Source organism: Camelus ferus, chromosome 8 (assembly GCF_009834535.1).
Source record: "Camelus ferus isolate YT-003-E chromosome 8, BCGSAC_Cfer_1.0, whole genome shotgun sequence".
NCBI classification, from domain to species: Eukaryota; Metazoa; Chordata; class Mammalia; order Artiodactyla; family Camelidae; genus Camelus; species Camelus ferus.
Genome location: NC_045703.1, coordinates 63,757,283 through 63,772,108, shown reverse-complemented (window position 1 = coordinate 63,772,108; position 14,826 = coordinate 63,757,283). Strand labels below are relative to the sequence as shown.

Genomic DNA, 14,826 nt, shown 5'->3' with positions numbered 1-14,826 from the left:
AATTCCCTTCTCTTGAGTCAGAGGGAAACAGGGGTCCTCGGCTGTGGTGTCTGCAGACAACAGCGCATTTTTGCCGGCTCTAGTTTGTTTTGCCAATGGAGAAAAAATAGAAAATATACAGAAAGTTTGAAGAGGTCAAACTGTGACCAAAAAAGAAGAAATACATTTTGTAAGACTAAAAACAAGATCGAAGATATTAACAAAATAGTTAACATAGAAAGAAGGCTCTAAAAACTTAAGCTGAAATTTCAGAAACAGGCAAAAAGGTTAAGAACAGCGTGATTTGGAATGTTTGCCTGTGGACTTACTAAGAATGAGTATATTAAGTTTCTTGATCTTAATTCATTAGGTATTGGCTTTCTAGAGGCCTTGCACTGTTCTGAGCAGTGGGAACACTGCAGTGAGCAGAGCAGGGCCCTCGACTCCGGTACATCTCAGCGGGAGGGAGAGTATGAGCGATGAGTGTAGACTGTCAGCCAGTGCGGGGTGCGGAAGCTGCGGGATGGTCATAGTTCATAAAAGGAGGGCAGGCAGTGAGAGGCATGGCTAGGTTTCTTAAAAGGAAATAAAATCGCCACACACACCCCCCACCCTGTGTACTGAGTGCCTGGCTTAGGGCTTACAAAGCCTCCCCGATGATTTACGGGGTGATGACGGGCACAGAGACGCTCACAACGCTTTCCTGAATAAACCCAGGGCCAGCGGAGCACTCACCTAGTTTGGCCGAGACAGGAACGCGGTTCTTCAGGGGTACCAGGCGATCCTTGCATGTTTTTTCCAGAGGGAATTCACACTTGATGTGACGCCTGAAGTTCTCCCTCAGAATAGATCGAATCACCTTGACGATGTTGGTTTTGCTTTCGTTGTCACTGGTGGGGAGAGAGAGAACATTGGTGGTGCCCACAGTCTCGTCCTGCCTCCCTTCCACGTCCCCTGGTCCTCCGGTGGCCTGTGACCGCTGTCAGCACAGACTGACAGCAAGCCACGCAGCCTCGGTGGGCTTGGTCGCCTCACTTACAAAAGGGGTGGGAACTGACAGTTCCTGACCTTCCTCTGAGCACTGAGATTTGGGTATATGTTTAGTCAGTGTGTCCTACTACACTTGCCGGTTTGGGGATGTCATCGACTCAGGAGGGCACTAAAACCCACTTTTAAAAGAACATAATCCTGTCTCACTCCCATTGGCCTTAATTCTGGGGAGGCAGTGATACCTGCAGCAGAGCTGAAAGCTGGTTTCTGGCCGTCCTTCTACTTCTGACCTCGTGTGGATCAGCTCCCACAAGGAATTACTTTCTGTCCCTGTGTGGAAAGAGACAAGGGGCTGCAACTCCGCCACGGATGCTGTGGTGAGGAACACGTGTGAAGTCTTAACGCTCAGGATTTAGTAACTTCTTAAAAAGTCAAATGCTCCCACTCCTGGCTCATCATTTTCTTCTGTAACTCATCCTCCTTAGGGCTTCCACACACACTGACAGAAAGTTAACTGCTTCTCAGTTACACTGTACACTTCCTGAAGTTTCCATCCATCCTAGCACTCCCTCTCTGCCCCCGGATTCCATCTCTCTGGAAAAGAGGGTAAATGGGTCTCACTTTCCAGCCCCATTCCTTGGAAGGAACAGCAGGATGTGCTCAGGCGCTCTAGGTAAAAGGCCAGCCCGAAATTTGGTCACGGTCCAGGAAACATACGCACTTCTGACAAAAACTGACCAGGGACCCGAACGCCCTGCGTGCCTCAGCCTGCTCCTTCCCGTCGCCACGGACACCAGAACATGGTGATTCTAGAAGGATCTCCCAACATTTTCCAGGGTGGGAGGCTTTTTCTCTTAACCTCAAGGAATTTTCTGGTAGCAAAATTTGCAAAAATTTACTAAATTTGTGGACCTTTGTTTCTTTAACAGATTTTAGGGTATCTAGGGTTTTAGAAAGAAAAAGTTGCAAACTGTTGATAGTGAAAATAAAAAAACAGTGTAGAGCAGGATTTGGCAAAGAAAAGCTGTCCACTGGCATTTATCTTCTCAAAAATCTGTAAAGAAACGTCATAACCATCTCCCTTGCCCTCATTTTCCTTGCCTATAAAATACCAAAAATTACCCCCAGGTTCTTCCCTACTCTTTCATTCCACAGTTTAAAAAAGTCCCTTAAAATGTTTTTTTTCCCTGGCATCTGTATGACACGCAACAGTTACCTGCTGTATTCCCCAGTCTGACTTGAAGTGCGGATATGGGGATCAACCAGCGAAATTTAAACGGGTCCAGGTCAGCAGAGCTGTGTGCAGGCCGGGAATTCGAGGGCTGTGATAGGAAAGCCCACCAAGAACAGCGTTAGAGCAACTTGCTCCCCGGGGGCAGGGGAAGGGGAGACACGTGGGGCTGAGCGCGATCCCTGGGGCGGGGCTCCTGCAGCTGTGTGCGGCTCAGAGTGCAGGAGGGGATCGGGTCAGGAGTGCTCCCAGCTCTCGGACTGGCTGGGGATAGAGCAGAGTTGTGGTTTGGAGGGTAGAAAGTTCTAGATTTGGAGGTGCAGTATAGCTCAATGGTAGAGTGTGTGCTTAGCATGCATGAGATCCTGGGTTCAATCCCCAGTACCTACATTAAAAATAAATAAACCTCATTATTCCACCCCCCAAAAAAATTTTTTTTAATTCTAGATTTTTAAGCAAGAATGACAAGCAAGCCTTCCATGACTTCACATTTCCTCTAAAAGGAAACCAAAGTCACACAGACTCTGATATGTGTGGAGCAAAACTGGGCCATTTTTAGGGAAAGAAAAGTGGTTTTCTCTGTAGGCCCAGCATGGGTGTTTGTCTACCCCTTCTTTTAAAACAGGCATCTTTGGTGGGGAGAGTAAGAAATACCTTAAGTATCTGATCTGGTTAGTGACCCCAGGAATAAGTAGTGTCAGTCAGGGAAGCCTTGTGCTCAGCAGGCTTCTCAGTTCAACCACAGGAAGATACAGTCATGAAAAGGTAGCTGTAATTGAAACTAATTCTTGTCTTACCAATTTCTTTTTCAGTTTGCAGTTTTCTTTATAAACCAATATGACAGCTCTCTTAAAAACTAAAGGAAGGAAAAGAGAAAGAAAAGTCTTTCATTATTTTATACAAACTCTCCCAAGGCTGAACTATAGCTGAATGTTTTAATAGAACTCAGCTCTTCAAGCATGACGCTCCAAGATCCCATGACGCTAACTAACACGAGTGAATAAATGGTACTTCCTCCGTCTGCATTTGAATTATGCACGAGTCTGCTTATGGATAAGCTATTATCTGAAGGAGATCCTGGCATTTGAGTTTTTAAATCCTTGTTTTATTGGAAGCTGAGGACATGGTGTTCATCTCAGTGAGAATACACAGTCTAGAGTCACTCTCCCGGCTCCTGGTGAGAATTGGGACATTTTGAAGTGCAGCAAACTATTGAGATAGCAGGTTTCAAAAGAGCCTCGGGAGATGGGTTCCTGCGATGCTTGGCGAGAACACTGAGCCAAGCAGCAGAAGGGGGGCGATAATGAGCGTGCGGGGACAGAGCTCGAGAGAGTTGGAGGCTGGCCGTGTTCAGAGTCCTTACAGCAATGACTCCAAGTCCTTCTGGAAATCAGGAGTTAGCTCGGCCAGTGGGTTCAGCAGGTGGTTCTTTCTTGCCAGCCTCTTATTTAAGTTTACATTCTTTTGAATGGACTACTAACCAAATACTGTGAGTTCCAGGTCCTTTCTGGCTTTTCCTAGAGACAGAAACGGATTCAACCAGGAAACTGTAGAGTGCATCAGAAGTTCCCCCATTGAAAGTTCTGTTACCTAAATGGCAAAAACAGGAGATCAAGAAGATATGGAAACCCAGGAGGCGCTGTGTCATGTGAAAGAGTGAATCACACGTATAAGGTCATTGCTAAAATGCAGGTATATTCAGTTTGATTTTTATGGTCCTTGTAAACACGGGGCCATAAATAGTGGCAGTTTTGAAAATATGCGCTCAACATCAGAGTGTTTGAAAACAGCATAAATGTGAAGGCGTTTTGCTCCAGGGCACACATTGCATGCGGGTGACCCGCCGCACAGCAGTAAATCCACCCCAGTGTCAAGGCGCATCTCAAGTGCCTTTGTTCACCCTCCCGCCAGGATCCAGGACATTCACCTCCTCTAATCCTTAAACCGCACCTGGCCTGCAAATAAGGAGAAGTGCCAACATCAAAGCTGACCGTCATAAAAAACCTAAACTCCAACTGTTTTTTGTTCTTGCCTTTTACCACTTAAATTACATTGCTTCTTATCTGCAGACTTTTTCAAGCTCAAGATTCTAAACTTAGTAAGCCAGCCAGAAAAGAAAAAGAGACACATTGTCAAATTCTACTTAAACTACTTTTATAAGTAAGGAGGTGGCCACCAATAGTTGATGTTATAAAAGAAAAAAAATTTAAAGGAAAAACCCTCAATTCTGTCCACGTGCTGGCTCCCCGTGAGCCACCTTTGCCTGTCCCACCACCTCACATTCACCCCACCCCACCCCCAGGCCCAGGATCTCCAGAAATGTTCAGCCTCTGAGATCTGTCTTGACCTCATGCCCCAGGGGAAAGGATTAAGAGGCAGGAACATGAGCCCAGTGACATTTTATCTTTTTTTGTACGATGTTAACAGGACATAAGGCTACATCTTTAAACCAATGTAATGAATTTTATGTTACATTTATATTTAAATTATGTGGCTTATTATAAGCATTAAGACCGAAAAAACATTTTTTTTTAGGCATTTTCTCACACAGGAAAGCTCTAACAGGGTGGCCGGGTGTGGAGGTCACCTCCAGACCAAGTGGACACAGGCCCAAAGCCTCTCAGAATCCAGAAGTCCTACCGACCTCCTTCTCTGTTCCGCTCTGCTCTGCCACCAGCTGGTCGAACACCGTCCCGTAATCCTCATATATCTTCTGCATCTCATTGATGTGGCTTGCTACTTTTTCCATTGCCTTGAGTGCTTCTGCAAAATATGCAATCACGTTTGTTTTATCATTTTTATTTGTTTGAAATCCTGTCCAACTGCAGGATGAAAAGCTCAAGATTCAGGGCAGAATTCAAGACCACTTCTTACTAACAGCCCCACTACTGAGGTATGTCTCAAAGCACCCATGGTAACCTAGTTACTATAGTGAGGAACAGGAGGATGATCTTCCTCAAATGCTCTTTGAGATGAGGCAGAGGACAAGTCAACAGTCTCACTAACCCTAACAGCTCCCAGTTACTGAGCACTTTCTATTAGGCGCGTCTATGAGGTGATTTATGTGAAACATCTCATTTATTCCCACAATAACTCAATGACTGTAGAACCTGTATGGTCCCATTTTACAGATGAGAAAACTCAGGTGCAGAGGGGTAAGTTTTTGCCAGACTTCCAGAGACAGACATAAGAAGTGGAGTCAGAATCCGAACCCAAGGCTGACTGGCCACGGGATATGTGCTCTGGAGTTTTGCCTCTCCTCCTGGACCACCTCCTGAAATAGTGATCCATGTCAATTTTTTAACAAGAACTTACAAATGCCTCTGTAAATGCCCAATTGCCAGAGCAACTGTTTGCACATGTGCATGGTGTTTATTTATAACTTTCTATAGGGCATGTGAGGGACAAAATGATTGTGTCAAAGTCAAAAAGCAAAATTTCAAGTCACCTCCAAATTCACTATTTTTCCAATTTTGTTCTTCTGACTTACTATTTTAATTCCATCGGGATGGACTTTCGGAGGGCATTTTTTTTTAACAGATCCCTTTTAAAGATCATCTCTGTCTTTTCTGTCTGACTTACTTCACTTAGTATGATAATCTCTAGGTCCATCCATGTTGCTGCAAATGGCATTATTTTATTCTTTTTTATGGCTGAGTAATATTCCATTGTATTTAAAGATCATCTTAATGCAAAATGAACTGTTCACACAGTATTTGAATGCTAATCATAATTTGTAGCATTTATTTATAGGTTTTCACTTCCCTACAAAAAAAAATTATCCTTATGACTTACAATACAAAAGTACACTTGTCATAGGAAAGGAGCTAGTTTAGTTTTACACTCCTCTGGGTGTTTGCTATTCAGTAATACGAATATTTATTAATTCGTTTGTTTCTCTCTCCACGTGCTTTATTACATGCGGTATAACTGGACCTCTGGCTTTGACACATGGAGAACAAACCACTATTTCTCTCCAATCCAAAGAGCATCTCTTTAACGGATACTCTATTAACTGTCAAACTAGGGGGCGGGGGCTTTGTGTATCTGACAAATGTGTGTCTTAGGCCAGTCATTTCTGAGGTTACGAGAGAAGCCACATCAGCGTCAACTTTGGGAGTCTGGTTTCGGAGTCAGGCTCCGCTCCCAGATCTCCACAAGGTGGAGCTTCACCCAACATACTTGATCAGCAGCACTTGGGCGGCAAACAACACAAAACTTCACAAAGTCGCAGGGAAACCGGCTTGGGTTTTGGCTTTGGAAGCACTGTTTGTGACGTGACCTGAAGTAATTGACTTCAATTTACTTACTTCAATTCACTGAGCTTAAATTACCTTCTTTTAAAAGTGAAAATGGAATCTTTCCTCCAGTGAGATCATTTTTGCCAAAATATTTTGCCCATCTAAAGGGATGGCCATGACAGCTCTTTTCGCCTAGTAAAACTATATCGAAGATTCACACCCCGAGGATGGAGAACTGTTTCCGGACGTGACGCTAAGCGGGGGGAGGGACCTCATGGGCCCCGGGGTGGCAGCCGGCGCCCCGCCCCCCAGCCCCTTCCCCGCACCTGTCAGGTGGTAGTGCTCCTCGCTGTCGTGGTCTGTCAGGGACACGAGCTCCCGGAGCAGCAGCGGGTACTTGAGCACCCTCTGCACCGGCTTGATGAGGTAGGACTCCAGCGTGGAGGAATGCTGCTTGGTGGGATTCCGGGCGTCCAGAAAAGCCTTGAAGGCTTTGTCAGTTTTAGCTGCAAGCAGATGGAAAAAGACCCTTAGAAGAGCACGGCAGGATGCAGTAAATTCCACTGCATTTAGGCTGTAATGGAGTTACACACCGTCCTCCCAACGCCATCCTTCAAGCCAAACCCAAGTGCATCATGGGTCAAGCGCCTGGCTGTCGGCGTGGATTCAGCACCACGCTCTGCAACGACTCCCATGAGCAAAGGGAGCTTAGTAGGCTAGGGAGGAGGACCACCTGCACACCAGAGTCGAAGTGCAGGAGTGTCTGCCTTCAGAGGCACATTCACAAGCAGACCACCCATGAGAGACTGATACAGGCACCAAAAGAGCGAGCTTTAATTCATAAAGCCACAAACCGGTTTTATCCAGCCCTACACCATACCCCTCCCCAGCGAAAGATTCATATAGCAAAATAAACCAGTATTTTTTCCCACTGACCTAGTGCAAATTGTCACTTATTCTATACACTTAAGATACACTTAAGGCCTATTTAAAGCAAGATCTTTTTTTTTCTCTTTAAAATAAGTTGATAAACATGGCAGCATCCATCCCACAGCTCAGGCAGCCTCAACCTTCCACCAGAGGTGACACTCAGACCCTCTGGGCAGTGGAAACCACCTGTCTGTCAGGTGTCACGAAGGTCCATGCGGGAAGCCAGGTGCATTTCGTTTTGAGAGTAGACACACCAGCTGTTGCTTTGGATTCCACCCGTTGGCACTGGTTGACCGGCCGTTGGAATTCAGCCAGTTTGAATGAAGACATACCTTTATTTAGGGTTTGAACTTGTAGGAGATGCAGTACTCTTTTGAATGACCCCCAGACAAAGCAGACGGTGAGATGATCCTTCATCTTTGCAGCAAAGAAGGAATTGCTCAAACCACTGGTATGCTGTTAATTTACTGTACTGTCCATGAGAAGGTGTTCCTGGGGGAAAACTGGTTCTTTCTGGTTTAAAGAACCAGAGAAGGCAGATTTGGGCTGGGTCTCGTTAACCTGAAGCACTCCAAGACTTCATTTTCTCAACCTGAGCCTGTTCCAGGATGCTGTGAAATTCTGGGTTTAAACCAAAGGCAGAGCTGCATCGGTGGACTGGCCACACACCATCAGTGTCTGGATGAACCTCTCCGTGCCCTCCACAGTGGCACGGAGGACCTGTTCCCCAGGTCTGAAAAAGAAACATGGAGAAGCAAACTCCGGATTCTTTCCAGTGATGCCACTGACGAGAACTTAATGACAGAAGAAGGGGCTTGGCACGCAGCTAGGCTGCTGCTACCTTGTTGACATAACTGAAAAAGCCCCAACACAGAAGCCCCTCAAACACTTGCCATTGTCATGGGGGAGAGCCCCGATCCCCCGGCTGCCAGAGAGGCGGCAGATCATGCTGGGCGTGAACTACACGAGGCCAACCTTCACTCCGCAGAAGGCACTGAAGTCCTGGGGAGAGCAACTTTTATCCTGGAAATTTATGTTATCACAATTCAAGCTTCAGTAGGTTCTGATCCTCTTTCCAAATACACTTGAGAGGGTGCAGGTAGCCTGGTGACCTTTCCTGGAGACAGTCTGGATGAACCGAAATAGGATTACATATATTTTCCTAAGATGCCTCCCACTGTCAGACTCACGCAGGGAGTGACCCCTGAGGACCTGTGTTTGTTTGATGTCCTCCATGCAGATTGAACAACCGCTGCCCGTGACCTTGAGCTTCAAGACCTCATCTCATCTCTGCCACCAGAAATGAGAATTCCAAGGAATGGGATAGAAAAACATCTTCTGAGAGAGACAAATTTGACAATTCTCATCTCATACCTAAACAGGTGTGTAGTGACTGAAAGAAGCCTTTGGTGATAACGTAACTGCAGGTAAGCATTCCTTACACTTCAGGGCATTGCGGGAACAGCGGGGACACTGGCCTGATGACACAGGGATGGTGACTGCAGCACAGGCGCTCCCTCCAATACCCCCGCACGCGAAGAAGGTCACAGCTGTCATCAAATCTTTGGATACGCTTCCCAGGCTGGGCTGACTGGCTGGCCCGGTACTGGAAGTCCCGGTGAATCAGTGCACTGGCCGTCTGGCCCCAGGCTGACCACTGCAAGTCAGAGGCCCAAGCTCAGCCATCTTCCTCAGCTCCACAGAGCAATGTTTGCTGTGGACAAACATGGGAAGAGCCCTGAGGGTGGGTCGCCCGGGTCTCCCTGGACTTAAATAAAAGTCTTCAGTTAAAGCTGATAAAATAAGATGATAAAAATGTGGGGAGACGCAAGGTACTTCAGTGACAGGATGTGTGCTGTGATAAATATCAGTCTCACCAAAGAGGCTTTAATTTTATTTAACACACTTCTTGTGAGTTTGGTGGTGGTTGTTTGATGGTGAGTTTTTGCACTGGATCCTCGGGCTTAAGAAGAAGGTAAACAAGAAAGGTAGAAAACGGCATACGTTGCTTTCTACTCTCTCCAGAAGATTATGGTTAGTTAAAAGGTTTTAGAGCATGGAATTTGGTGAAAAAAGAATCCAGACCTAATTTAACAGCAAAATGACACAGGGCAAGCAGTGTCTCTGCTCTCAGGCACACACACTCATTGTCACCAGCAAACCGAAAGAAATGGAAAACTTTCCCTTTGATGCCTGTCAATTTCAAAGTCAATGATGGAGCATCATCCATTAAAATTACACTTGTCCCTACTTGTCAGATACAAAGTTACTCTTTATCAATGATTAAAACTACAAAAGAATCACTACAAAAGACACGAACAGCTCACCTCGCTCCAGAACCTTCTGCACTTTGATGTGATTGGCGCAGAACCCACTGTACAGTTTGAAGTGGTCCGCGTAATAAAGGAATGAGCCCCCGAGGGAAAACAGCAGTTTCTAGAAGGAAAGGGGGAGGGTCACTAGACGCAGTTTCATTAGTGTCTGCTGGCTCCGGCGCAGCGTCTCACTGCCTTGGCGTCTCTGTGGCATCTGTCCTTCAGATCCCAGAGTGCTAATGCCTTGGAAAGACACTGAGGGAGAGCGGCCCAGGGCGGCCCCATTTGCCCAGTGGATGGAGAACAGCTTCCCCCCCTAGCAGATCTTCCATTTGATTGAAAAGTTTCCGGCAGCTAAGCCCATTGACACAGTGTACAGTCAAGGACGAGAAAGAGGGTCCTATAAAAAATACATCTGACACAGCGGGATATTAATCACCTGAGAAGCTAATTTATAAAGGCGACCCTGCATTCTGTGGGATGTACGATGCTCACTATGTACTTCCGGGGTCCCTCTCTACTGCCTTCTGCCTTTTCTTCCCGGGATGGACCCCTTGCCAGTCACCGATGCCCACGTTGGAGACAGGGCTCCACAGAAGAGAAGGCTCTCACAGAACAAGTGAAAACCTATGCTTTCATCCCAGTGTCCCAGCAACCCAGAGAGGCAGAATCAGATGCAGAAGGTGCTCTTGCCTCAGAGCCATCGCCCTGCAGGTCCTTGGGTAGAGCTGAGTAAGGAGCGTGGACACGGTCAACAGCACGCAGACTCTGTAAAAGCCGTGCTGCCCAGACATCTGATTCCCAGAAGACATCTACTCTAGGGGGAAAATGGAGCCTTCTTTCACCAGCTGCCACAGGAAAACGTGCAATGAAAACACAAAACTTGCCGTACACCAGAAATTAACACAACATCGCAAACCAGCTATACTTCAATTAAAAAAAAAAAAAACCACTGAACTTATCTTTTCAATGGTCGAGGGAAAACATTCTTTTTCAAGGGAGAACTTTGCACTGTACCCGCTCATTTCTGCTTTAAACCTAAGTCTAAAATACTTACTCTAAACTGCGAGGGGGTTTCAAGTATGTTAAAGTCAGACGATGCTGAAATCCCATCCTCCAGGGTCTCCAGAAACACCTTTTGAAATTCAAGCATCTCTGGCAAACTTCCAAAAAGTGATTCCATCTGTGTGAAAATCAGGATTTTAAAAGAGGGTGTTGGCAATGAAGATCCAGATACCACTCACTCAAATGACAAATAAGTCACAAGTCATTCATCAGGAAGGAGACAGAAGTAAATCTCTTAAAGAAGACGGCATATTTATCATGGGATATAGATTACACACAGTGAGATTTACAGCTCCAGTTCCTGTAATTCTAAAACAGGGTTTTAGGTGGATGAATTCAAACTGGGGGAAAAATGGAAGTCAGGAGAAAAGAACTAATTACTGTGACTTAATATTAAGTCATGTATGAAAAAGTAATTTTGGTCACACTGTCTACCATAAAAAGGGCACAACTGTCCTCCTGTGCTTGTAACTCCTGCCACTGGGCTTCATGGGACAGAGGCCACGTAAATAAACGGCTTTGGAGGAGGCCACACTCGGGATTCTCTCAAGATCCTTCAGTGCTGAATGTTCTTTTGGGATCAGCAGATAAAATCTAGGGAGTTCACTAAAGGGCAAACAGAAACTAACCCATGGGTCAGTGGAGGAGGGAGGGTGATCATTTACCTCATCTTGGGTAAGAAAGGTCTCGCTTTGAAGTGGCTCCAAGTATAAGTCAAAGAGGCAGCTCAGATCCTGAAAGACAAAGGAAGACAATCTTTAACCCATTAGTCTCCAAAATGCCCGAGATGTTCCAGCAACGCTGACCGCAGCTCCAGCCTCCCATCAGGAACAATGATGCTTGCTTCTTGTTGAACTTCCCTACCCCAAAGTGGTGGTGATTGTTCACCGAATTCAAAGAGGTTAATAGCAAAATACATTAGGCAGCTGGATTTCACATTTTTCTTTACAGCTTGATCACCTACTTTGCTGATTTAAGTATCTTACTGGCAGAACCAGGATTGCTCTCAGCTTCTGAAGCAGGAGCACTGGTCTCCCGGCAGAGGAGGTGCGTCCTGACCTCCTGACCAGGTGTGACCACTTCTGCTGGGTGACCTGGCTTCCCCTTCTGCACCAGGGACATGGTGACAGCTCCAATGTGGACAGCTGAGCTCAGAGGGACAGGACTAGATCTGGGGAGCTCTTCAACTTTGGGGCCAACGCACTAGCAGATTTCAAACTCCCACATTCAAAGGCAAGAAAAATTTTTCCAAAGGTTAGTGGTCATAATGATTCCAACCTGGGCCATTTTTGAGTCTCCAAGTAAACTGGCCTCCAACAGTACAGAATAGTGGGGACTGACCATATTTATAAAACTCTTTAGATAAAGTTTAGACAAAGTGTTTTTTTAAGAAGTAATTTGAAGCCAAGATCAGGATATAATTTAGTGATAGAAAAGATTTTTTTCTTGTTTCATTTATTCTGAAGAATTTTGAGTCCTAAAAGACCTGAAGTACCACTTCTCCCTCATTTTACAAGGGAGAAACCTAGCTCTGGGGAGCTTCGTAAAGCCAGGAGCCTCTTTCCTGAATCATATCAGGGAGACGTGCATGGTGAAAATTCCAAGTCACGGGCAGAGATCCAGGTTAGGTTCAAGAACAAGTAAAAGTCCATGTTAAAAGTCAGCACCAAAAAGAAATTTAAAAAGAATACTGATGTGTGTGTGTATGAATCACAACGGGTACCAAGTGGTGGTGACCTTGTCAGAGGTGGCGGTGGGCTATGGTGCTGGCCGCTGCTGCCTGGGAGCTCGGACACGCGCTGAGCCGCGGGGCCAGGGCTGCGACACAGGGGGCACAGGAAGCAAGGGCAGGTTGCTGGCAGAGAGCAGGGAGAGATCCTTTATACCTACGTCGCCCGCAGCATCCACCTCAGGCCCCGACCAGCATCACAATGCGGTGACCCTCCCGGTCGGAGTGTGCTCACAGTAAAACAGTAACAGCAGCAGCAACGGTAATGAAAAGGGTCGTGGGCCCTGCTCCCAGCCGTGCCCCCGAGCCCGCGGGTGAGCGCCGGGCCCTCGGCACGTTGTCGGAGGGCTCTGAAGCCTCGAGCAGCCCAGCGCACAGGGCTGCCGGTGAAGGTCACGGAGGCTCCCGGGACGATTCCGACATCGAGTCTGAGCCCTCCATGTTCACTTCCTCTCCCCACATTAGACGCAGGACAAGACGAGATGGGAAATGAAACGGAACTGCCCTCTTGAGAGCCCCTTTCTTCCCCGTGGGACCAAACCAAGGGGCTTCGGGTAGTTCTCCTGGCTGCCTGTGAGTGAGGCTTCAGGCAAAGTCCAGATTAAAATGACAGTGATGTTAATTAAAAAGGAAGCTCAGATACATCTGTGGAGGAAGAAGGTGATAGCTGTGTGTGTGTGTGTGTGTGTGTGTGTGTGTGTCTGTGTGTGCGTGTGCGTGCGCATGCTTGCATGTATATACACACCAAGGCTTAATTCACGGATTTGGCACGCTAGAGCTGGAGCAGGTACACACTTGTCTCAGACCCCAGAAGAGGGACTTAGAGGGGACGAGACTGCTCAAGTCCACACCGGCAGGTGGAGGCGAAGCCAGGCCTGGATTCTCAGCCCACCACGCTGTGCCAGGCAGCTTCCAGCAACTGGCCAATGAGGTGAGTTTAAAATAGTTTTAAAAAACATCCTCAAACACTTAAAGCCAAAGAGCTCTGTCTTCCCAGGCACCTGCACCTTTTATAAAATGTTTCTCAGACTACTAACAGAGGCCTCTGAGATAAATAAGTGAACTCTCTGGGTACCAAGAACTACCCAGTGTGGTGACCGGCAACTCGACGGCAGGGCTCTGGCCTGGATGGTGACGTCCTGCGCTCTGGGGCCCATCCCAGCACCTGCTGGCAAACAAGCTGTTCCCTAGGTCCTCATTCCCTAAACTGATCTCCAACCCCCTTTTATGAAACCAGCACAGGCTCCCTTCCCACAGGCTGCAGATGACAAACTAGAACATCTATCTCCATAGTGAAAGCCACCTTGGGAACAGAATGAACCGAGAAACAAATCTTCCCAAGTCCTCTCAGCTCTTCCACCCTCTCGCCCTCCCCAGCATCTCCCTCGTGAGCGCCAGGGTCCCAGGCAGATACGACCCGGAGACGCCCGCCAGCAAACAGCTGGCCAATACAGGAGGAGAGCCGGAAGCGGTGCGGAGCAGCCACGTTACCTTCACATAGGACTTCTCCGTGTCCACGAGCTCCTGGATGACTTTTCGGAGGCGATCGGCATCGGAGAGGTGGCGAGCCAGCGGCCTCGGGGGCGGGTCCTGACTCTCCCTTGGTCCATCCATGCCGTTGGTCTGGGTGTCGTTAAAACCACACAGCACCGCGATCTCCTCAGCGCTCTGGGAGGAAACAAGAGGCACAGGACGTTTTCCACCACTACCCACCGCCCACCAGGGACGCAGGGACTCCGGCTCCGCCCGGCGTGCTCTCAGATGGCCGTTTCTTTCATCTCAAGCCGCGCTGGCTACCATTCAAGACTCCAGCAGTGAAGACACGAACTCACACTCGTTCAGACATTCACCTGAAGCTTTCTCACTTTCACAGGAGCTGGTCTGACAGACGCTCCTTTAGACGAGAGTCAGGCACAGCGCTAGCCCTCTGCCAGCCAGTGGCGGCTGCGCTAACGTCAAGGCTGTGGCTCTCTGAGAGCACGGTGAGGGACAGGCTCACTGGGTCCTCTCTGTCCCCTCACTGGTTGGCCTAACAGCTCAGTCACCCACACTAACCGGCCCTGGGAGACTCGGCAATGATGCAGCAGCGAGGGCCATTTCTAGGTTCTAGGATGCTCTAGGGTGGCTCGGCCACGAGGGGCTGGGAGTTCCGCCCTCAAATCCAGCCCTGGAGCTGTCATCTCGGACCAAGGAGCAGAGTTACAAGTGGATAAGTTTGAGCTGGGAATGGGAGTAGAGGTCGAGATGTGTAGGAAAGACAGGGTCCCCACCCTGAAGGGGTGCAGAGCCCAGCGGGGGGCACAGACAGGGAACAAGTGACACAGCAAAGCCTGGGGAGGCTCCAAG

At 47.7% G+C, this 14,826-nt stretch overlaps 1 protein-coding gene across 7 annotated transcripts in view; it reads right to left on the bottom strand.

Annotated features, from left to right (window-relative positions):
* TIAM2 (TIAM Rac1 associated GEF 2) overlaps positions 1-14,826 on the bottom strand; it is a 211,995-nt gene that overhangs the window by 1,681 nt on the left and 195,488 nt on the right. For all 7 annotated transcript variants that reach the window (XM_032485226.1, XM_032485232.1, XM_032485225.1 and 4 more), the window contains 11 exons: positions 13,972-14,148; positions 11,417-11,485; positions 10,744-10,869; positions 9,699-9,807; positions 6,768-6,947; positions 4,845-4,963; positions 3,682-3,790; positions 2,998-3,056; positions 2,186-2,291; positions 1,212-1,299; positions 715-869 (listed from right to left, as the gene is read on the bottom strand). In XM_032485226.1, the coding sequence (XP_032341117.1) occupies positions 715-869; positions 1,212-1,299; positions 2,186-2,291; positions 2,998-3,056; positions 3,682-3,790; positions 4,845-4,963; positions 6,768-6,947; positions 9,699-9,807; positions 10,744-10,869; positions 11,417-11,485; positions 13,972-14,148 (1,297 nt within the window). The remainder of the gene's footprint in view (positions 1-714; positions 870-1,211; positions 1,300-2,185; positions 2,292-2,997; positions 3,057-3,681; positions 3,791-4,844; positions 4,964-6,767; positions 6,948-9,698; positions 9,808-10,743; positions 10,870-11,416; positions 11,486-13,971; positions 14,149-14,826) is intronic.